The sequence below is a fragment of the Plecotus auritus genome (genome assembly GCF_963455305.1).
Source record: "Plecotus auritus genome assembly, chromosome: 9".
NCBI classification, from domain to species: domain Eukaryota; kingdom Metazoa; phylum Chordata; class Mammalia; order Chiroptera; family Vespertilionidae; genus Plecotus; species Plecotus auritus.
Window position 1 is genome coordinate 129651202 of NC_137783.1, and position 25258 is coordinate 129676459.

General features: G+C 39.7%; 1 protein-coding gene across 2 annotated transcripts in view; it reads left to right on the top strand.

Moving 5' to 3' along the window:
* Nucleotides 1-25258, top strand: part of ANO3 (anoctamin 3) — a 208379-nt gene that overhangs the window by 156972 nt on the left and 26149 nt on the right. For both annotated transcript variants that reach the window (XM_080642758.1, XM_080642759.1), the window contains 4 exons: nt 10613-10695; nt 11112-11252; nt 11885-12049; nt 22720-22756. In XM_080642758.1, the coding sequence (XP_080498884.1) occupies nt 10613-10695; nt 11112-11252; nt 11885-12049; nt 22720-22756 (426 nt within the window). The remainder of the gene's footprint in view (nt 1-10612; nt 10696-11111; nt 11253-11884; nt 12050-22719; nt 22757-25258) is intronic.

The following is a 25258-nucleotide window of genomic DNA, read 5'->3' on the forward strand; positions in this document are numbered from 1 at the left end:
TTTTCATGACCTGAAGAAGATTTTGAAATCAAGTTTACTGGCAGCAAATAACAATGACAAGTGGCTTTCACATCCATTTAAAGGACTATATAGCCCTAAATACTTTGTAGAGAATACTGAAAGCATTTGTTTGTAACTACAGAAAAATATCTTTTGTGCTGAATCTGGAGAAAACCTTTAAAAAGAATGACTGGGGTGGTTGTAAATCCTCTGCTTTGAATAAGTACATTAAACCAGTAACCTGCCATAGGGTTGTGGTCTCTACAGATTGATCATGCTAGGGTAGGGATAGTTGATCAATAGTCCTGATGTCAGCCATGGTGTAGCTTCATCTGGTTTGGCTGATTTCCTAGGTTGGGAGCTGAAACACAATTGAAGCCTAGATGTTATCTCTAGCTTGAAGGAAATTCTGTCACTGGGGTCAACAAACCAAGGCTTTATTCTAAAGATTATTTGATACTGATCACAATCTCATTGTACTGAGGGCTTAATGGTTAAGGGAGTGGACATGCAAGGGTGGAGGATGCAGGTGAGTCATGATGCTGGGTATGGCCAGGTTGAATCAAAATGAAAGAAAGAAGAAAAGGTCATATTGAAGAAATGAAATTTCTGCGTGGTTACAACTGGAAGAGTTAGCTTTAGTGAGATCCTTCACATAAAACTTGAGTCTCCTCTGGTCAAGACTGTGGTGCAAATTCTCATTGTTTTAATATAACATGATGCTGTTTACATGTAGCTTGTTATTTCTAAGTGAATTTTATTAGGGAGGAAAAATGTTAAGTCTGATTTTAGGAATTGGTGAAGATTTTTGGTGTTTAAGGTTCAAATGCTGGTGATACCATGATCTTAGAAGCTAGTTATTTGTTTCATATTTAATGTTGTTGCAGAGGAAGAAGGATGGAAAGGAAATTGGAAGTAAAGTTAGAGAGAGAGCCCATATTCTTAGAAAAAGAGGAAATTTAACCAGACATGTGTGACTGTCAAGTACAGTTCAGCTCAAATATTCAAAACCTGCAGCCTCACAAATATTTAGAGGCTCCTTATATTGACTAGCTTATGCTATAATCATGTGCAGAACTCCATTAATTTCACGCCTGTAAGGTATTAACCCCCCAAAAGAAAAATCAACAGTAACATTCCTCAGGCATGACAATTTAAAATGTTCCAGTTTCATAGCCCCCCTGCTAATTGTCGAACCTGTTTAGTGAGATTTCTATTTTTACCTCCTGTATGGTGATGTTGCAATACCATGTGTTTTGGAAAGCAGAAGTATGCTTGAGGATGTTGCTGAAAATTAATCCGGGAAATGGAGGTGAGTCTTTAGTAGTGTCTGGGTGTTATCCAAATTGGCAGTCTCAGAGTTGTTGCTCTGAGAAACTGTTGATTCAGCTGGGCCTTGTTTTGGGAAGACTTCAAATCTTTATCTCTTCTGATGAAAACAATACCTGGAATTCCTTTTTGTTCTCCATATTCAAACATATTTAAATTCATTTGTGTTTGGAATTGGAATTGACCTCTTTCCCCTGCACCATCCCTCCATGACATACCACCCCCCCCCCCATGCCTAAGTATGGGGAATTCATTTTCAAGCTTTTAAATTAATCATTATTTTTCCAAGTAAAATTGAACTTCATCAATATATGCAACACATAAATACGGGGCTTCTCTGGTGAGGCCCCCTTTGTATATCTTCAGTGACATTCTATGGGGGCCTAACTTGAAAAGCTCTGGACTAATGGGAAGAAGACTTGACCAGGAGTTACAGTCACAGTAATTGGATTCGACTTAGTCAATCAGTTCGATTGAACTGACATTCATTGAGCATTTGCAGTGTGCCAACAACTCGAAATGCTAGAGGGAAAAAAGGCACTTGAGGAAACCTACCTTCCAGTGTAAGAAAAAGCAAGTATGGGAACAAGTGTAATGAAGTGTTGCAGATTTCTGGACAAGGTCAGTGATTAATGTCAACCACTCTGGGCCTTGTTTTCTGTAAATTTAAATAAACAACTTGGAGCAAACAGCATATGGAATCTGAACTCTTTTACATGCATGACCATATGATTCTGTTCCTCTATGCCACTGACGTTAATCACAAAGGAAAGCCACTGGGAATAGACATGAGGAAACAGACGTACAAGGACTGGATGGATGAAGCATGTGCATCTTTGGATTTTTTTTCTTTATGTTGAAAAAAGTTTGTCATAGTCAGAAAGGCAGGAATGAAAAAATAAATACAATGTATGGTTGCTAAGGAACAGAAGTGTCGTCTTTAACCTTTTCACAATATTCCTTCTACCTCCATGACTCATGTGAAACTTGGCTTTCACCTGATAACAAACTGTCCTTCCCCACTGAGGCCTCTTATCCTCCAACGCCACCCTCAATCCAGTTTCATGGGACCAACGGGAACAGTTGCTAAACTTTCCACATAGAATGGTAAAAAAAAAAACAGGCAGTGGGTACTCCAGGGATAATGTATACTTTATACAAAGTGTTCCATAATCCACAGGTAATTATCACAGTATTAACACTTTGGTATATTCCTTTTGGCATTGTGTATCTATAACTATGATATATCTAATCTATCTATATATTATGTTACTAGAGGCCCATTGCATGAAGAGATTTGTGCAATAGGCCTTACTTCCGTTGGCTTCCAGCACCGGTTTTCCTCTGGCACCTGGGACCCAGGCCTTCACTCCAGCTGGAGTCTGCCACCTTTGCTGTAGACACCAGCCAGAGTCTGCCTTCTTCGTCTTCACTGCTTCACTGCTTCACTGCAGACTCCAACTGGAGTCTGCAGTCTTCATCTTCGCTGAGGCCAGAGTCCACTCCCTTCGCTCCTCCCTGCACCCTACCTCTCATAGCAGGCGTCCTGCCCCGCCCAGTCACTCCACCACTCCATGCCTGGAGCAGCTGGGCGGCTGCCATCTTTCTCCTTCTAATTTGCATATTCCCTCCTGATTGGCTGGTGGGCATAGCGGAGTGATGGTTAATTTGCATGTTTCTCTTTTATTAGTGTAGATATGATATTATATATATTATATTATATTATATTATATTATATTATATTAAATTAATTATATTATACTAGTGGCCTGGTGCATGAAATTTGTGCATGGGGGAGGGTGTGTCCCTCAGCCTGGCCTGCACCCTCTCCAATCTGGAACCCCTCAGAGGATGTCCAACTGCCAGTTTAGGCCTGATCCCTGTGGTAGTCGGACATCCCTCTAGCAATCCGACACCACTGGCTCCTAACCACTCACCTGCCTGCCTGCCCAATCGCCCCTAATGACTCTGCCTGCCAGCTTGCTCACCCCCAAGTGGCCCCTTGCCAGCCTTCTCACCCCCAACTGCCCTGCCGGCCTGCTCGCCCCCAACTGTCCCCCCTGCCAGCCTGCTCGCCCCCAACTTCCCCCCCCACTGCTGGCCTGCTCGCCACAACACCCAACTGCTCTCCCCTCCTGGCCTTATAGCCCCTAACTGCCTCTGCCTCGGCCCCATCACCATGGCTTTGTCCTGAAAGACGTCTGGAAGGTCTCCTGGAAGGTCTCTCAGTCTAATTAGCATATTACCCTTTTATTAGTATAGATTATATTACTAGAGGCCCAGTGCATGAATTCGTGTATGGGTGGGGTTTGGCCAGCCTGGCCCCAATCTGGGCAGATCTGGGCTAGGCCTGTCAGGAGGAGGAGATGGCGGGCAATTGGCTCATGGGCCCCACCCCCGATTGGGGTTGGGGGGCCGATTGGGGGGTGTGGCTGGCCATGAGGAGGAGCTGTGGGCAGTGGTCTGGTCAGCCCCACCCCCGAATGGGGTGAGGGGTGTTGATAGGGGGCCAATGGCCTGGAGGAGGGACCATGGGTGGTTGGCCAACCAGCCCCACCCCTGATCACCCCCCACCCCAATAGGGGGCGGGGCTGGCTGGGAGGAGGGGCAGACCAATCAGGGTGGTGGGGGCCCATAGGGAGCTGGGCCAGCCAGGGTGAGGGGCTGTGGGAGGTTGGGCAGCCAGCCCCACCCCCTATTGGGATGGGGGCCAATCAGGGATGGGGCCACCCGGGGGGAGGGGCTGCAGGCCTATCATGGTGTGGTGGGCCAATCGGGGGCAGGGCTGGTGGGGGTAAGGGGGTAGGGTGTTTGGCCAGCTGGCCCCACCATTGATCAGGGTGGGAGAGTCTGGTAGTGGGCAGTACTTACTAAAGGATTCTTTTGAGAACAGTAGCTGGGAAGAATGGGAAAAGAGCAGGTTTGAGCACAGGAATAAGTAAAGCGGCAATGCTGGCCAGGGATCCGCTTCATTTAACCATGTAGAGAGCTCTTGGGTCAATGGGGAAAAAAAAGAGACATATGTACCTGATCAGGCCAGTTCCCTGGACACAGTGGGCATCATAGTGACCGGCCGTTATGGCATTACGGTCGCTGGCTTTTTATATATATTGATAACATATCATATATAATATACTAGAAGCCCAATGCTTGAAATTCATGCAAGAGTAGGCCTTCACAGCTGCGGCGGCTGCCTCAATCCCTCCCTTGAAGCTGCAGGGGCTGTCTCGATCCCACAGCTACAGCCCCGGCTTTGTCCAGCAGGTCATCTGGGAGGACGTCTGCATGGTCATTTGGTCAATTTGCATATTACACTTTTATTATTATACACTAGAGGCCTGGTGCACAAAATTTGTGCACGGCAGGGGGGGATCTCCCTCAGCCCAGCCTGCACCCTCTCCAATCTGGGACCCCTCAGGGGATGTCCAACTTCCCATTTAGGCCCGATCCAAGTAGGATCGGGCTTAAACGGGCAGTCGGACATCCCTCTCACAATCCAGGACTCCTGGCTCCCAACTGCTCACCTGCCTTCCTGATTGCCCCTAACTGCTTCTGCCTGCTAGCCTGATCACCACCTAGCCACTCCACTGCCAGCCTGATTGATGCCTGACTGTTCCCCTGCCAGCCGGTCGCCCCCAACTTCCCTCCTCTGCTGGCCTGGTCACCCCTAACTGCCCTCCCCTGCAGGCTTGGTTGCCCCCAACTGCCCTCCCTTGCAGGCCTGGTCCCTCCCAGCTGCCCTACCCTGCTGGCCTGATCACCCACAACTTCCCTCCCTTGCAGGCCTGGTCCCTCCCAACTGCCCTCCCCTGCTGGCCATCTTGTGGTGGCCATCTTGTGTCCACATGGGAGCAGGATCTTTGACCACATGGGGGCAGCCATCTTGTGTGTTGGAGTGATGGTCAATCTGCATATTACTCTTTTATTAGATAGGATAGAGTCCTGGTGCTTGGGTGGGGGCCGGCTGGTTTTTGCTGAAGGGTGTCCTGGTTTAGGGTGGGGGTTCCCTTGGGGCATGGGGCCGCCTGGGCAAGGGGCCTGTGGTGGTTTGCAGTCCGGCCACAAGCCCCCGCGACCCAAGCAGAGGCCCTGGTATCTGGGATTTATTTATATTCTACAATTGAAACTTTGTAGCCTTGAGTGGAGCCAAGCCTCCTGCTTGCTCCGTGGCAGCAGCCATTTTGTTGGGATTTATTTATCTTCTATAATTGAAACTTTGTAGCCAGGGTGTGCGGAAAGCTTGGCTTCCTCCATTGCCAGGGAAACCCAAGCCTCCTGCTCTCTGTGGCTGCAGCTATCTTGGTTGGGTTAATTTGCATACTTGCTCCTGATTGGATGGTGGGTGTGGCTTGTGGTTGTAGTGGAGTGATGGTTAATTTGCATTTACTTTTTTATTAGCTAGGATTATATATACATATTATGTATGTATTTCTATTAGTTTATCTACATCTATATCTGTATTGACACTTCATTCGTTGTAAGTGAAATAAATTTCACTTTATATACTTTATTTTTAAAGCATTTTTAAATAATATTAAGTAAGTTTAATATGTTTCCTTTCCTCTTCACCATCCCACAGTCTCTATCATCATGCTCATTCTGAGCTATTGTTCTTTGCCCTACTACTATATTATAGTTCTATCTTTTGAACCCCATGTTCTTCCATTTCTACTACTCTCTCTACATTTCACATCTGCCAATCTCCAGGATACTTATTTCTTGAAGACTTTCACAGCTTTCTCTCAAATCCTCATTCCACCTATTAGCATCTCCAATCTCAACTCTATCCATGAACATCCAGGAAGACACTGTGGTATGATACAAAGGGCATGAATTTTTTAGTTAAAATGATTTAGGTTCCAATCAGCTGTGTGAGTTTAGCAAATCTGCTAACCTCTCAAAACCCCAAATTTTTAATCTTAAATTAATCTTAAGGATAATAATAGCCATTTTATGGCACATCTCATATTTACTTGTTACATGTTATTATTTATATTTTTGTTAGTTTTTGAGAATGACTGTGATAGATATTAGAAGTAATATATCTAAAATGAGTGTTAAAATGCTTTATAAATAGTTGGAAATCAAAAGAGAACAACAGCCATTATTTCTTACAGCTTGACTCTAAACAATGTTAGTGTTAACGTTCTACTGCTTCAGTAACCATGACTAATTTCCTTTTCACCTCTTTCATGATCATGACTGCTTTTCCTCCTAGGAGGTGGTTATCAACATTGGCTGAACATTGGGAATCTTTGGGAGCTTTAAAAATAAACTGATGCTGGGTTTTGTCCTGAGATTCTGATTTAATTGCTCTAAGATGTAGTATGGGCATTGGGATATTTTTAAAGCTCTGTGGTGTTAAAACTATGTAAATCTTGCTTCACTTCTCCAGCTCTTCCACCCTCCCCACAATCTCACCCCTGCGGAAACCTGATTGGATGCTCCTCTATTCTTTCAATCTGCTACTTGCTTCAGAGACCATCTTGTCCAGCCAGGATCCCAGAGTTAACTATGCATACAAAACTTGTCACCAGCAATTATAATAAAATTAATATGTTTTCTTGCCACTTTCATGGTTTATAGACATATTTTTAAGTCGCAGACCCATGGAGTTTTTGACAAATTCTCTTTTCTCCTTGAAATTTCCAAACCCATTAGTCAATACTCAATGAGCTACCAGTTCAACACCTTTTCTCATTCTCTTCTATCAAGAATGGGGTTATATTCATGATACTCTTCTGGGAGAACAAAATGACTGAATTGAAGCCTTAAAATTTTTAACACTCCATATCAAATCTAGAATCTCTAACTTATTTATTAGAATCTACTATTTAATCCAGGAGCAAAATGTGAGCAATTGGGACAAATCTTGCTGATGACTTAGGGCAGTGTAATGTTTTATTTTGTTATTAGAATTTGAGTATATTTAGATGGACCAAGAACTTCATACCTGAGGGTAGGCTCTAACTTTTCTCACTGTATTTACTATAAATCATACACACTTACCTACCACAGAGGATTGAGAATAAAGAAGGACTTGAAATTCAGTGTTATTTCCAGTTAGGTTTTGTACGCTTTCAAGGCATAAGGGCCAAGCCATTGATCTGGTTTATCATAAGTATGGTTAGCTTGGGTGCGTATCCAACTGTGAGTTAAATTGGCACTGTTGGTTAATTGTTGGACAGTGGAACCAAAAGGGTGTTGAAGGGCAACTAGAATAGTCATTGCAGTAAGCAGACATAAGATTCTGAGTATGTTCATCTTGAAATTAGACTGAAGAACTATGAAAATGAATAATGCTTTCTTAGGAGTTTTGTTCGGGCAAAAATTAGGTTGTGATAGTAGTATTAGTAAATGAACAAAAGTGATCAAAAGGAAGACCAAGTGTAAGAGTTGTTGGATGGCATCATGTATGGCTGGCCTGGTCTGGGGTCTTGGGAGAACCATCTATATCAGGTGCCATCTGCTTTGATCCCAGAATGAGAATTCTAGTGTTAGTCTTAGATTGTTTAAAAATTTTCTGTTTAAGATACCCAGTAGGCTGACATAACCACTCAGGTGTGCGGGTACTTTTTAAATGAGAAACATGAATCCGTAAGTCAGTACCCTTAAGTTTAGTGGCAAATGGGCTAATTAGTAATATCTGATATGGCCCTTTCCATCGGGGCTAAAGGACATCTTTATGGAGATGGTATTTTTAATAGACATAAGCTCTGGGTTGGAGATCATGATACAGATTTCCATCTCCCAGAAGTGTGTAATGGAAAGATTCTGAGGATATTTTTCCATTGATTTTTAGAGAGAATAGAAGAGAGAGGAAAGACACAGAGAAATATTGAAACATTGATGCAGAGAGAAACATCAATGTGAGAAAAACACATCAATTGGTTGCCTCCTGCATAAGCCTCAACCAGGGCCTGGGTCGGGGAGGAGCCTTCAATTGAGGTACCTGCCCTTGACTGGAATTGAACCCAGGACCCTGTGGTCCACAGGCCATCACTTTATCCACTGAGCCAAATTGGCTAGGGCTCCAGGAGCTTTCTTTAAGTGATTACCTCTACTTTGAATGTCCAGGGATTTTTATGTTTAATAAATTTGTACTTAATTGGGTAACCTATAAGAGTTAATCTTAAGGGCCCTGCTATTCTTTACAGTAAATCAGGAGGTTTCCTTTAAGCAGTTCAAGTGCATACATTCCTTGATCTAATCGCATTAGTCTGCCGGTAATACTTTCAAAAGGAGACAGTCTGTGTTTGCTGAAAAGAGTAGATCTTAGGTTGAACAATACCAAGGGAAAAGCCTTAGGCCAAGGCAGATTGGAAGCCTACTAGTACACCAGTTTTGTCAGATGACTTTTAATTACCCAGTTAGTCACTCTGTGAGACTGGAGGACTGGTGATGATATGCACAATGGAAATGTTACAAATCAGCCAGATCTTACAAACATTGAATAATGTGTCCTATAGTGTGAGTTCCCCAGTCACTATGGAGCTCTGAGGGGATTCCCCAAGTAGGAAAGCTGTCCTAGGAGTTACTTTACTTACTACTAAGGCTATGGCTCTGCAGCATAGGAATGCTTCCACCCACAGAGAAAACGTACAAATCATTACTAACATGTATTTGTATCCTTGAATAAAGTTGATTTGCCAGTCCTCAACGGGGCATTAGCACAAGGGAAAACGCCCCATACAGGTATGAATGGGCTTTCCCGGGTTGTACGTTAGCCAGATTTGGCTTTTGTTGTATAACTAGGAAGCTATCTTGGCGATGGCTTTCAGTAGTATTGTTTCCCTAAGAAACCATTTTGTCAGTTGAGTGTCCCAATAAAGTAAGTCATATACATGTTGTAACATATGATATTGTATGCAATCAGGGAGGAATGGTAGGTCATTTGGACCTACCCATCAGTTTCTTTTAGAGAATGGGTAGGGAACCTTTTCCCTGCCAAGGGCCATTTGGATTTTGATAACATCATTTATGGGCAATTCAAAATTATCAGCTTAAAAATTAGCCCGCTATTTTTGGTCAAACATTTAATTAACTCGCCCCTCATGGCTTGACAAGGCCAGAACAAATGATTTCGTGGGCATTATACTGCCTACAGGCCAGAAGTTCCCCACCCCTATTTTAGAGTGAAATTTATAGCCTTTTCCTAACCATTTCTTGCTGTTTTGTTGAACAGCTAAATAGTATGCTTCCATAATGTTGTATTTTATATCCCCACTTGTTTCAACTAGTGGCATAGTTTTCATTAGGGGATGCAATTGTTTTAATGCTGCTAACTTAGCAGCAATATCAGCCCAGTGATTACCCTTTACTTTGAATGTCCAGAGATTTTTATATTTGATAAATTTGTAGTTAATTGGATAACCTTTAAGAGTTCTGAAACGTAAGAACTGGGTTTTTTTTAAATATGTTTTATTGATTTCTTTACAGAGAGGAAGGGAGAAGGAGAGAGAGTTAGAAACATCGATGAGAGAGAAACATCAATCAGCTGCCTCCTGCACACTCCCTACTGGGGATGTGCCCACAACCAAGGTACATGCCCTTGACCAGAATCAAACCTGGGACCCTTGAGTCCGAAGGCCAATGCTCTATCCACTGAGCAAAACCGGTTAGGGCAAGAACTGTTTTTTTATCTTTTTTTTTTTTTTTTTTCTGGAAGAAGTCAAGAATTTCTCTGTTTCCAGAGCGTAATAATGTAATGGGTAACACTAAAAGCATACCTGCTGTCAGTATCAATTATACCTATTTTTGGCCAAACTGCAAGCTCAGATTAATGCATAGCACCCTACTTGTTGAGCAGAAGTTGCCTGAGACATGATAACCTTGTTCTTTTTTTCTCTCTCCCCCATCTTATACCTCTCCTCTCAGAATCTTGGGGAAGAAGCGTCTGGCCTTTATTGTCATTCCTGGAGAAGGCTTTATTTAGGTCTTTTAGATAATTTTGAATAAGCATGTACAAGTCAAAAAGATCAATAAATATTTGTTCACTAATATTGACCTCTCATAGCATCACTTTGATAGGTCATGCTAACAAAAATCTACTTATTTAATCCAATGAAAAAATTACTTCCTCTCTAGGAATGCAGTGTACAGAGACAGGAAGAACAGGGCAAGAGAAAACAAAATTCCAGTTGAATGAATTTACTGTGAATTTCATTAATTTTAATAATTCAATAATATGGTGAAAATGCATCAGTCCAGAGGAGAAGAGCACTGATGAAAGAACATAATGCAGTTGGGTAAATAATTATAATAATGTTGTTATTATTTATAGCCACAGTCTTCCTGGAGTTTTGGAAAAGAAGAAGAAGTACACTGACCTATACTTGGGACCTTATTGAATGGGAAGAAGAAGAGGTAAAATGTTAGGAAACAGAAGATAAGGAAACTGGGATACAAATATTGCAGACAAGTGTTCATTGCTCTTAACATCTGAAGTGGAAGCAGCTAAACACAATTAGACTTTCCCTTGATGCTTTATGACTAACAAGATTTCTTATTTAATGAAGAAAAAAAAGATCAATGATGAGATCATGTAATTTTTTTCAAAACATTTCTTTGATATTTTCTTAAACTCTATTCCTGGAAACTTGGGCTAATTAAAATATAACTTAGGGTTATTTGGAAAGTCATTTGCATCTTATTTTTCAAAATATGCTTCTTTGCCAAGACTTGATATAAAAGTAGGCCAAAATGCAAGAATGTTGTATGAACTCAGAGTTTTAGACATTTTTTCACTTTGATATTTAGGTAACTGTAAGTTTCTCTCATAGGAAACACTTCGTCCCCAGTTTGAAGCAAAGTATTACAAGATGGAGAGAGTGAATCCCATTAGTGGAAAACCTGAGCCACATCAGCCTTCTTCAGACAAAGTCAGTCGTCTTCTTGTTTCTATATCAGGAATATTCTTCATGGTAAAGTATAACCATTAATATCAGAATGTTGTGGGATTCCAAGGTTAGAAGGAAGTTCTAGGATGCCCACTCATTTTGTGACTCAGATGCTGCAAGAAACCACATCCTGTTCAATACTTTGGCAATACACACTATTAAACAAAATAAAACTACAGCAGGTCACAAAGGGAGTTTGTGCATATTCTTAACACGTTAACCACCCAGCCTGTTTTGTCTTCCGGATAGAAAGTATAGTGTCAGTCACCGGTGACTGACTGGGCGCTTAACGTGTTACGTAAAACACTCTATGGGAAAAACAGAGATCATCTAAGGTAAAATGGAAATTATATGAGTTGCCCTGATAATTTAGTCATCTTGTTTTAAAATGAAATATTCCATTTAATAGTGAAATTTAAAACAAAGTTTGCATTTTAGTGTGGTAATTGTATTACACTACAACAACTTAAATCTTATGCTACTTATTTTGATGCTCAAGTAACTTAGTTCCTTAAAAGAAAAATTAAATTTATATATACATTTTTAGAAAAATAAATTTCTTTAGCTCTGGGGGCAGTGTATTGGATCTATGATTTTGCTTTTGTTTTGTTAATGATGCAAAATTTGGTTGTCTCTTCTGGTCTTCCATGTTGTAGATTTCTTTGGTGATCACTGCAGTGTTTGCAGTTGTGGTGTATCGCCTGGTTGTCATGGAACAGTTTGCATCATTCAAGTGGAATTTCATCAAACAACACTGGCAGTTTGCAACATCTGCTGCTGCTGTCTGTATCAATTTTGTAATCATCATGGCCCTGAATCTTGTAAGTGTTTACAATTTTTCAATATGTGCAAAAGGATAGAGGTCTATGTTTCCTTTATACTTAGATTGTATTTACAGGAAGCCAAAATAAGAGCAAGCCACATCTCTGGCAAAGACAATGCAGTTTAGTAGAAAATATTTTATCCATATGGTTCAGATTCCTTTAAATTAAAATAAATAAAAGTTGTAATATCAAAATTCCTTTCCCTTGAGTTTATAGTTTAATTGGTGATCAATGCTAAATGTCTAGTGTGTGCTAGAAAGATACTATCTTCCTTTCACTCAAGTAAGGAATTTTTTTAATTAGAAAACCATTCCAACAGATTCAAACTCAGAGGAAAATTTATTGGAAAGGTAAAGGAACATCTTGAAAGTGAAGGGTTACTCCATTTTTCTTTCTCGGGGACTAGCATTTTTCTTTCTTTTTCTCTCTCTCCTCTCTCCTCTCTTTCCGCTCTCTCTCTCCTCTCTCTCTTTCTCTCTCCTCTCTCTCCTCTCTCTCCCCTCTCTCCCCTCTCCCCTCTCCCCTCTCTTTTCTCCCCCCCACTTTTCTCTCTCCTGTTGTCAATGCTTCTATTTGCATGTCTACTCTGCTCTATCAGGAAGATAACTGTCTTTGCCTAGCCATGCCCTGTCTTTCTCTCATAGTCCAGTGTGCTGTGGCATCATCATGCTTTCTTCTTTGGCTCTAACTACATGACCATAATGATCAGCTTTCTGTAATTTATTTAACATGGATCATCCAGTTATTTCAATGTGCTACTTTCTCAAAGACAGCACCTGATTTATTTAACACTGGAGGCCTCATGCACGAATTCATGCACCAGTGGGATCCCTTGGCCTGGCCTGTGGGATCGGGCTGAAACCGGCTCTCCGACATCCCTTGAGGGGTCCCAGATTGCAAGAGGATACAGGCCAGGCCGAGGGACCCCATTGGTGCATGATTGGAGCCGGGGAGGAACACAGGAGGTTGGCCAGCCAGGAAGGGCGAGAGGGCTCCAGGGCGTGTTCAGCCCATCTTGCTCAGTCCCAATCGGCAGGACCCCAGCAGCCAGCTCACCTGCTGGTCAGAGCATCTTCCTCCTGGTGGTCAGTGCATGTCATATCGAGCAGTTGAGTGGCCTTAGCATACCATTAGCATATTATGCTTTGATTGGTTGAACGGTCAACCAGACAACCAGACACTTAGCATATTAGGCTTTTATAGAATAGGATTATATACACTGTTTGAGGTGTGAACCAGGGTCTATAGCTGAGAGGGTAACATTAGGCCTAGGCCTACCTCTTTAGCAAGGTTTATGGATGGCATTCTATTTTCTCTGTGTCTGAAGACAGGAGATACTGATTGGCACATTTAGGATATCTTTAATTCATCCAACACCACCATAAGGCCGATATTCTCTCCATTAGGTAAGGGAGGAAACTGAGATTTGGGAAGCTTAAAAACTTGCTCCAAATCATACATATATTAAGTGTCAATGCTAGTATATTGTGTAAATTTGTGTAAATAGGTTAGCAGTACTACAATAATGATGTTGATATTACATACCAGTAATAAGCATTTAGTGCCAAATATGGATTGACACTGATATTACATGTTTATTTAGCCTGGAGAGGATTAGGACCATTTGCTATTTAACTTAAAAATAATCAGAGAAGGCCCTAACCGGTTTGGCTCAGTGGATAGAGCGTTGGCCTGCGGACTGAAGGGTCCCGGGTTCGATTCCGGTCAAGGGCATGTACCTTGGTTGCGGGCACATCCCCAGTAGGAGGTGTGCAGGAGGCAGCTGATCGATGTTTCTCTCTCATCGATGTTTCTAACTCTCTATCCCTCTCCCTTCCTCTCTGTAAAAAAGCAATAAAATATAAAAAAAAATAATAATAATAATCAGAGAAGGCCTAACTGGTTTGGCTCAGTGGATAGAGCATTGGCCTGCGGAATGAAGGGTCCCAAGTTTGATTCCAGTCAAGGGCATGTACCTTGGTTGCAGGCACATCCCCAGTAGGGGGTGTGCAGGAGGCAGCTGATCGATGTTTCTCTTTCATCGATGTTTCTAACTCTCTATCCCTCTCCCTTCCTCTCTGTAAAAATCAATAAAATATTAAAAACAAATAATCAGAGAAGGCCTTAAGAGAAAAGTGACTAGTCACTGTAATCAATGTGTAAGTTTTAACACAAGGGTTATAGTTAATATCTTCCACTGGAGTCTGCTTTCTTCATGTTCATTTTCATTTGTAAATGAGAATGTTTACAGTTTCTTAAAACAAATCATATAGTATTTTAGTTTTTGCCCTTGGCTCATAAAGTGAACAATAAACACTGAAAAAAAAATATAGTACTGGGACTGGGAGGCTTATATGATAGTATAGGTTGTACATTGCTCAAAGTTACCTCATTGAAGGAGGACCATTCATCATCGCATAGACATTTTAGATTCTTATACTTATGATAATACTCTTATGGTAGATGTGAAAGATCTCATTTCTAACAATATCAGTATATTATGAGGGTTTTCCAGTAGACAGATCTGATTGTGGTTAGAGCGCCATTATCTGAGGAAAAGGAAGCTAAGTGGCTGATGTGTTTATTTCTAGGCAACACCAGCTGTCAGCCAGCCTGATCTTAACCTGAATCCATTTATTATCCTTAGTAAGTTGGTTGACATAAAAATGACTGGTCATAGTGCTGCTACCCATTATCTTATTGACTAGTGGAAAAATAGGAACCAAGGCACAGTGAAGATTGCCTCACAGTTGAAGCACAAAAGGCCCTAAGTAAGATAAGAAGGAAGCCATCAACTGCATCTGAAATTGGGGGCGCGGGGGCAGCAGGGGTTGTGATAATGGATCAGAGACTCAAAGGGAAGAAGAGAGGATACTTGCAGAAAGTGGATCATCATTTGAAGAAATTCAACCTACAGATATAAAGAGGCACAGAAGCACATGCTGTTTGTCTTGAAATTGCAAGAAGTGTCTATGAAACATATATTTATGGAATATATTTATAGAATATATTAGAAAAATAGATCAAGAAATGTTAACTTTCTATTTGTTGCCTTTAATTATTTTAAATATTTATTCTTATTTTTAAGTCTGTATTCTTATTTCCTTTCTTTCAAAATACCAACATTTTCTTTATTTCCCCATTTTTCTCATTTTAAATAATAAAGTTAGTTTATGTCCCTTAAGTCCATGAGATAGAAATGCTGATAATTTTTCCTTTGGTCTTTTTAAATTCTTCAGACCACCTCTGCATTTATATATAAGTTCTCACTCTTATTTCTTTAAATGTTATCTATTACTGATTCATGAAGCTTTAAGCACTCAGAGTGATCTGTGAAAAGAGCACAAAAAAGTTGTCGTATTATGTCTCTTTATCAAATAAATGTCTAAATATAAGGAAATTTGAAATTGTAATTAGTTCATATAAGAAGCATAACTATTATGCTAGTTTTTAGTCTTCCTACTTGTTCCTTTTTAAAGTCTATAATTTTTATCTTTTCTTAACTTTGGATTACAGATATATTGTTATTAACAGTACAAAAACATTAAAAATATTAAGGAGTCACTTGACTTGATCCAAAATGCCACTCACCTCCCTTCCTGCCATAAACTAATTGTACCCATTGAAGATAATCAATGTTAATGGTTTCATGTCTATTTATTCCCCATCTTCAAAAGAGAACTCTGTGTTCCTGTGTTTGACAATTTGTTCCAAAGACCTACTGATCTTCAAAAACATCTTGAGTGAATTAATGAACTGGCCTAATATTTTTGAAGAAGGAAAATATTTCACAGACAAGACAAGAAGCCAAATGTGGTTAATTAACTTTTGCTTGGGAAAGCAAGCATGACAGCTTTGGGAACAGAACCTGCAGATCCAGGGTTCAAGCCTTAGTTCCCACCCAACTTCTTTTCAGTTAAACTGAAGAACTTGTCATGATCAGATCTGAATTTGAAAAAATAGAAACTTTTATCTTTAAACATTTTCCATTTAAAAGGCACTTCTATTGCAAAAATTGAAATTTGGCTGAGGTTTCCATTGTGTTCCAGACTCTTATTTTATGTTATTCCAGTTGCTTCTTAATCACCAATCACATTTCTCAGATAACAAAGACTGAGCTGAATGGAGTGTATCTCTACTTGTGGAAATAAGACCTCAATAGGGAGGTGAAGATAGTTGTAAAAACAATCTTTTCAGATCCTCAAAATTCCACTAGTTCTATTTAATTAAAGATAGGAGTAACTGCCTAGTGCTGTAACAATCATCCATAGTTGCTAAGAGAAGACAGGGCTGACTTTCCTTTTTTTTTTTAATTGAATTTATTGGGGTGACATTGGTTAATAAAAGTATGTAGGTTTCAGGTATACACTTCTACAACATACCACCTTTATGTTGTATTGTATGTTTACCATCCCAAGTCAAGTCTCCTTCCATCACCATTTATCCACCCCACCTTTACCTTTTTCCACCTCCTCCCACCTCCCATCCCCCTTCCTCTGGCAATCACCATACTATTGTCATGTGTCTTTTTCTTTTTCTTTTTTTTTTTTTTTTTACTAAATGTTTGTTAGGCATTTCAGCACAATGTTTAAAAGATGACTGAAAGTGGAATAGACCATAAATACTTCTTTGCTCTTAAATAACTCAGAAGATTTAAAAATGAATTTAGCATAAAAGAAGTGAACTCAATGCCAACTCAACAAATGTGAAAAGAATGTCATATTCCTCAGATTTCATCAGTGTAAAACAATAATGCTCTTCTGAATTTATACATTCCCTCCCTACTCAGGATGTTAAGATACTTCACAGATTACTAAACAGCCCTTCTGACTCACCTGAGTACGCAGGATTAATTTCAGGGCTTAAATATGTATACATTAAAATAATTAATATCAAAATGCCAGACTCTTTAAAAATTTGTACCACCAAAAAGATTCACCTAGAAAACCAAATGCTACTTGTTATTTTTGAATCAACACTAAATATACAGCTTTTTGTTTTTTAATAGCTCGACTTTGTGATCCCTGTGCTTCCATATTCCTCAAATGAGGAACTTGGCCTCAGTAAAAATATTTTATTAATCTAATATGCTTTTCAGCTATAATTCATGTAATTATGGCATGTAGGCTTGGCAAAATAGTTTAAATCAACCAAACAATTATTTTTAAATAAGGAACTTTCAATGTTTAATGGACAAAGGCAGAAACCTTGTGTCATTCTTCATGCATTTCTTTTGTCTCCTTCATCATATCAGTGACTGTTGTAAATTTTGCTTCTGTAGCATCTCTCTTATCTACTCCCTGCTCACCATCCTCACTACTACTTGGGACATTTCTAGCTTGGATTGGTGCAACAGCCTTATAACTGATTAGTCTTCCTGTCTCTGTTTTCAACTCTTTCTTTCTCCCTAGCACTTTACTGTTGGAAGGCTCTTTCTAAACTGCATTTGATCATTTTATTTTGTAATTGAAACTGATCCACAGATTGCCATTGCCTCTGATAGAAATTCTAAATTCATTTTCACGGCACACGAGTCCCTCCATTATTTAAAGCCATCCTTCCTTTATCTTCTTGTCCAAAGGAATGTCTCTCCCTCCCTTTCATGGGCTGCACTACAGCTACAAAACCACTCTACTTGCTCCCTGGCATTCTGCTATTTTACAACCCTGTCTCTTAGTTCACAGTGTTTCTTCTATCTGCTGTTTTGTGTTTTTTCTTTTGACTCCTTGAAGAATACCCCTTCATCTTTGAAAATTCTAGTTAAGAATCACTTCCTCAATAAAGTTTTCTTTCAATCTCGTGTGTAGAACTGAATAATCTCTCTTTGTGTACATTCTCCTCTCAAGGTGGGTGGACATGCCTATTCTCCCTCCTTATCAGATTCTTCTGGTGGAAGGAAACAATCCCTCTTGTGAATACTCTTCTGTTACAGGCATGCCTCTCTGCCTCTGTCAGGGTGTAAGCTTCTTAGTAGCTTCCTCATTTTTGTATCTCCAGATCCCTGCCTACTACCTAGGCCAGTGGTCGGCAAACTCATTAGTCAACAGAGCCAAATATCAACCATACAATGACTGAAATTTCTTTTGAGAGCCAAATTTTTTAAACTTAAACTTCTTCTAATGCCACTTCTTCAAAATAGACTCACCCAGGCCGTGGTATTTTGTGGAAGAGCCATACTCAAGGGGCCAAAGAGCCGCATGTGGCTTGCGATCCGCAGTTTGCCAACCACTGGCCTAGGCAATTTATATTTAAAATATATTTTTGAATAAATTTTAATTATTTTATTCTCCAAAAATCCTAGCATCTTGAATATTTCATGTGTTCAAAATTATTTATTATTGAAATTATGTTTTCAGTGTCTTCCAAGTTTGCAGCACTCATTATTTTTATTCAAACTAATAACCAAAGAATATACATTATCTTAAGATTTAAGAAAGATACATGATGGTATCCCTAAGTAAATATTTGGGATAAAAATAGAGGCTAAAATAATCAAAATTTGATTACAAGTCCATCTTAAAGATCAGGAGAGTATCTAAAGGAACGTTTTCTGCTCTTACTACGCTTGAAATTAGCTGAGTCACTTGCAAAATGACAGATCCCAAGTTCCATTCAGAATCTCCTTTGTGGAGCTAGGCAATCTATATTTTAAAAAATACAAGTGATTCTGATTCATTCTGACCCTAAAATAGCATTAGAAAATCAATGATTCAAGGGATCTAAGTAATTTAGATACATAGCCAAGGTCAGACACCGCATTTCCAAAGATAATTGGTAATAATTTAACAATAATCAAAACTCTTATTATTTTTAACATCCCTTTAGTAGGCATATAGTTAAAATCCCACAAAGGCAGAATTTGAAACCATGAGTTGCTCTTTATTAATCCCATCTTTTTTCTTCTTTATTTTGCCACCCATGAAAATGCTGTGTTATTTAAAGGTAGCAAGATTACTGTTACATAAATGTTACCATATCAGAAAATATTTCCAAGAAGATTTTAATGAAAAATTAAAATGTGCAATTATTCCAAAATGTATATTCTTGTTGCTTGTCAATTATACCCTAATTAACTTAAGAATAGGTTACAGCTGTCTGGTCTCATGATTAATGTGTAGTCACAGTAGAAGTACTCTTGTAGTTTGAAATATCTGGGATTAAGCCAACCAAGCCATTTCAACATGGTCAATAAAAGAATAAGCTCCTTTAGAATGCATGTAACATGTAATGTGTGCACTCTAACAGCAACAACAAAAAGCCCTAAATACATTTGGCTAATGTAAGTAGTCTGTGCTAGTTCTGGACTCTCCCACATTATTGATCTCTTTCCATCTCTAGAATCCAGAGCATACATTCCTGTTTCTTTCATGGGCCTAATCACTGAAGATCTCAAAATGTACCTAATTTTCCTTAACACCTGGTTACCACTGGTGACCAATTACAATGCAGGTTATTAGGGAATAGGGTGGATCAAAGAGTTGGGCCACACATCTTAATCTAGAAAGAAGGTGATGCCAACTGACTCCTTTAATGAAATGGCTGGCTCTTTAAAAAGTGTATTTGCTTAATTTGTTCATGTCTATGTCCATACTTTCTAGAAATTCAAAAAGGTGCATTACTCAGGAAAAGCAATCTCCTTTTGATTTTGTGAAAGTTTATTTGGAGCTTATTTTCACAGTGAAGGTTAGATGGTGAGACTCTAACTCAGAAACAAAGAATACTAAAACAAGTGTAGTGGGTGGGTGGGAAGAGATCAACCAAAGAACTTGTATGCATCTATGCATAAACCATGGACACAGACGATAGTGTGGTGAAGGCCTGGGATGAGGGGCGAGGGTAGGCTAGAAGGAGTCAATGGGGAAAAGGGTGGGCATATGTAATACTTTCAATAATAAAGATTTAAAAATAAAATAAATAGTAAACAGTCATTGAACAGTGAAAAAGAAGGAAGAAAGAAAGAAAGAAAGAAGGACAACCTTGTCCTTTCCCTGCCTTTGCCATTCTTATTTTTCTCAACTGATTTGTGCATAACACTTCAAAACAAAGCATTAGTGGGAAGCTCAAAATGAAAATCCTTACCATGGCCTCCCAGGCCCTGAAATACTGTTTCCCTCTGAGGATCCTCTGACTCATCTCTTCCTACTTTGCTTCTTTACTGCCTCCACTGCTGTTCTCTAACTTCCATGCCCTTCATTAAACACACCAAGTGCATTCCTGTCTCAGGGTATTTGCACCTGCTGTTCCTGGGTCTCCAAGGAACTTGGTACCGATCTTTGCTTGACTCCCTCATATCTTTCTATCGTAATGTTCATCTCCTGACCAATTGGACAAGGAAAGGACAAGGTTGTTGTGAAGTGGCATATTAAGGAGTTCTACACTTGTTTTATTCTTTTCTTTCTTCCTTCTTTTTCACTGTTCAATGACTGTTTACTATTTATTTTATTTTTAAATCTTTATTATTGAAAGTATTACATATGCCCCCCCCTTTTCCCCATTGACCCCTTCTAGCCTACCCTCGCCCCTCATCCCAGGCCTTCACCACACTATCATGCACCATACAGTTGGATGTGTTCACATTATGGCTCTTCCTGCACTTTGTGGTGGTTTCAGAGTTTGCCAGTCACTCTGCATGGCCAGATTTTGTGAGTCATCCTCATGCTGGTGCCAGCCAGATAGCATCTGGGCCTTGGAAGATGCAGGTTCCAAAGTGCCCCAGAGAGCTTCACAAGAGCAATATTTCCAGAAGTGGCTGAGCATCTTTTGTGATTTATTACATTCTTCCAAACATTTCTGTGCTTCCTTGGGGCATCAGCTTCAGACATCGCCATCCCAGGCCTGCAGACAGGTTCTATGTGCTAAGAATTAGAACAAAAATCTGAAATAGTTTATGTGACTAGGCATAGATAGCACAGATGGGACAAGGGAGCCATTTTGCAAATCCTGACTTTGTTACTTCCTTAGTAGTGTTATCTCAGGCAAGGAACCTGATATTTGAAACCTTGGTTTCCTCTTCTGTAAAATGGGATCACTAGACCTATTTGATGAAATTGTTATAAGGACTAGCAAATTATAGTATACATAAAGAACTGCTTGGCGCCAGGCAAATACTCTGTATGGCAGATATTTAAATAAAATTTTCTTCCAAACCCAGGGAGGGTACTCAAATCAGTGAGAGAGGCACAATACCACTTAGGTAGTATTTATTGATTGACAAATCTTACATTTTTTGGAGATTCTTCTATAATCATTTGACTTGATAAATAAGGTGGGGAAAATAATATTTTGCAATCAGGTGCTCATGAATTCAAGCTAATCTTGTCCTAAAATTTACTTGTGTGTATACTTCAGATAATAAAAAAAACAAAGCACCTACACAAGAGATAGAATGAGATTATTGTACTCAATATAATCTTTCAATCTCAACATAACACTTTAGATCTTAGGACAAAGTAGGTTTGAATCATGACTAAGATGAATAGTCACAATAGTTCTATTGAAAGAACAGGCAGGGGGAAGTGAACAACTTTTAAAGTGTCCAGATAACTACCTTTTAATTTTGCATGACCACAAGCAGGGTTATTGAAATTTAAAGAATAATTTGTAGAATTACAGGGTTACATAGTAATATTTACATGGAAACACATATATCCACAAACACATAATACCCTACTGTCTGTAGAAAATGTATTTTCCCAACTATATTTACTTGGACTATCATAAAACACTAGATGCCCAGTGCACGAAATTCGTGCACTTCGGGGGGGGGGGTCTCCCTCAGCCCGGATTGCGAGAAGGCACAGGCCAGGCTGAGGGACCCCACTGGTGCACAATCGGGGCCAGGGAGGGATGCGGGACGCTGGCCAGCCAGGGAGGGACCATGGGAGGGCTCCAGGGCATGTCCAGCCCATCTCGCTCAGTCCTGATCGGCCAAACCCCATTAGCAAGCTAACTACCGGTCAGAGTGTCTGCCCCCTGGTGGTCAGTGCACGTCATAGCGAGCAGTTGAGCAGCCTTAGTATATCATTAGCATATTATGCTTTGATTGGTTGAATGGCAACCAGATGACCGAACACTTAGCATATTAAGCTTTTATTATATAGGGTGTTTTCTTGAGTCTGCATGAGTCATGGACAAAGCATGTCGGGGCAGGGAGAAGGTGGCAGAAGATGAAAAATGTTATAAAAATCTGTTGTGCATGTGTCTGGCTTGCTTATAGATTAAACAGATTTGACTTATGAATCTTGTTTCAAATAACTACCAAACCAGTTTTGTTCTTTAGAAATACAAATTTTCACACTGTCTTTGTCATAGTTTGGAAAATGTTTTATCAATATTAAAGCTTCCACTTAGTCTGCCAGTGTAGTAAAAAAAAGTACATATAATTTGGTAATCAAACCTCAGTCTCATTTCCTTTATTTATAACATGGGAATAACAATAGCTACCAAAAATGACTTTGTTATTTCAGAAATCAAATGTGACTGTATATATACATATATTTACAACACTTTTATGTCACATGCATTGTATGTGTATATGTAAAGCACTAGCCTAAAAACATGCTTTTAGTTAATAAAAATGTAGATACTTTGTAGAATACTCTTTGATTATGTAAATACAGTCTTTTCTAAAGAAAACAATAATAGCAACTATTGTTCTCTTATTACAGGCTTATGAAAAAATTGCTTATCTTCTCACTAATTTAGGTAAGTCTATTTTTCTTCACTCCTTTCTAGAAGAATACTTTATTAGGGCCTATCAGCTTATAGATGGTTTATGAACTTTAGTATTTTTAATATCAACTTCAGTTATATAATTGTCAATAAAAGTGAAATAAGTGCCATAGGATATTGAACTATATTGAGTAAGTATAGAGAATTAGCAAATTTGGTTCTTCCTACATTGAAATGTTTTGCTCCTCTACCTTTTCAGTTCTTTGTTTTTCCACCCCAATATTATTTTTTTCAAAATATTTTATAGCATGTACATTATTTATACATTTATTTATTTATTGTTCATGTATACAATTTAAAGGCAAAATAATATTAAAAGATTTATAGTGAAAACCTGTCCTTTGCCGCATTACCCATTCTTATTTTTTATGTCCCCAACAGATCACATTTTACCAATTTTATCAGTTTCTTTTGTATGCCCTACCCTATTTCTAAATAACATGGCCTCTACTGCCATTCTTGGATTTTTCTGCTTTAGGCAGCTATTGCCTTCCAATTACAAAGACAACTTAGGTCATAATGTTCCCTGCAGTGTCTTGTCTTCACATACTTCCCTATCCATCACCTGTATACACAACTGTTATTTCTCCTCCTTCCAAAGGAAGTACACATCAGCATTTTCAGCCAGATTAGTTATTGATGTTCACGTCATTGTGTCTATATTTCTGTTTTCCTATCTAAGTAAGGCATGGTAAAACAGCACATTTTGCCTAATTTTCTACATATTTTTCTTTAGTTATCCCAAACTTTCTGCCTCAACTCTAAATTCCCTCGAAATATACTAAAAAATATCAAGAATTCTGCTCATTTTATTTTCTTCTTAGAGTTATCCTTCCTGAACCCACTGTCTACTCCCGTCTCAATGGGTTACCCTCTAGGCTTGTGGTCAGCAAAATCTACTCTTGCTTTCATCAGCACTCTGGGAATTCCTTTACCTTTATTTTTCAGTTAGATACTACTTTCAGGATCCTATGTCACCATCTGTCTTGGCTTTATTCCTTGTCTTGCTCCCTGGAAACTAAATTTCTTGAGACCTTGTATGTCAGAAAGTTATTTTTTTTCTCCTGTGTTTTAGCTTGATGTTTGATCCTTCAGTTTGGGGGGCAGAATTTTTATTACAGAGCTATTTGAGTAGCTATCTTTTATTGTTTGAGAACTCACCGGATCCCAGGCATTGTACTAAACACTTCTCAGTCATCATTTTGTTTTATTGTAACCATATATCTATGACAGTAGGATCCTTATTTTATGGATTGTGAAACAAGGTAATTAAGTAAGTAGAATGTAAATGCAGATGTGACACACTCCACTTAACTATGGTGGAGTAACTATATAACTCCACCATAATATATTACTTCTCCTGTAATGTAGTTACAAGGACAAGTGATAATAGAAGAAAATTGTATAGAGGGGACAACTGGGCCCTAGTTCATGCTCTAGAGCTAAATGATTATATCACTAGGACATTATGTGACTATGAGCAAGTTTTCTCCTCTCCCCATTCTTTCTCCTCCTACTCCCCCTCCTTCTCTTCCCTCTGTTCCGCCTCCTCTTTTTGAGTCTCAATTTCCTCATTGGGAAAATGAGAATGAGAACAGATCCTATTCATCATTGTTGTAGATTGGCTGCCTGATACATGACAAGTGCTCCATAAATGGGAATAACATTTCATTATCTGAGCTAAAGTATCTTCAGCTGGGTAATGAAGCAATTGAACTGGATTGTCTCAAAGCATTCTTCCAGCTCTGATTACCTATATTCATTTTCTTTTAAAGAACGTATACCTAGGATGGCAGCAAATAAGGAAGTGGTTTGGGGTACCTTAATTAATAGTATGAAACAGAACAGTATTTGTGCAAAGAATCAGGAATACCATAGTACATACTCCTCTGAGGAACTGTCAGCTTTCCTGAGCGCTGTCACAGTGCCCACCACCAGTCACTCTGTGGATGCCACACAGACCCTTCTATTTCTGCAACCTACTCCCTTTGGACTTGAAGTTCTCTGGGACCTATTCCCTCTTTATTCTGTGATTGACTCTTGCCTATATTTTGGCGTGATTTTTTTTCTTAAATTAGATCCCATCTAATTTTCTACCTTTCTTGAATTCTTCAATTATATTATAGTATTTTAGAGGTATATATATACTAGAGGCCCGGTGCATGAAAATTCATGCACTAGAGCAAGGCGGCGGGGGTGGGGGGGGGGTTCCTCAGCCTGGCCTGCTCCCTCTCACAGTCCAGGAGCCCTCAGGGGCGGAAGGTGACCCAGTGATCAGGGAAAGGCGATGCCCCATCACACCTATGCTGCTTCCACTGCCGGCAGCGCAAGCCTCCGCCGGCCCTGGTTACCTGAGCCTCGGGCAGCCCTGGGCGGCTGGGCAGCCACCATCCAAGGCTTGCCTGTACCTCAGGCTGGCCCTGGGCAGCTGGGGGGCTGAGGAGACTGGGTGCCTCCATCTTGTGGCTGTGGGCA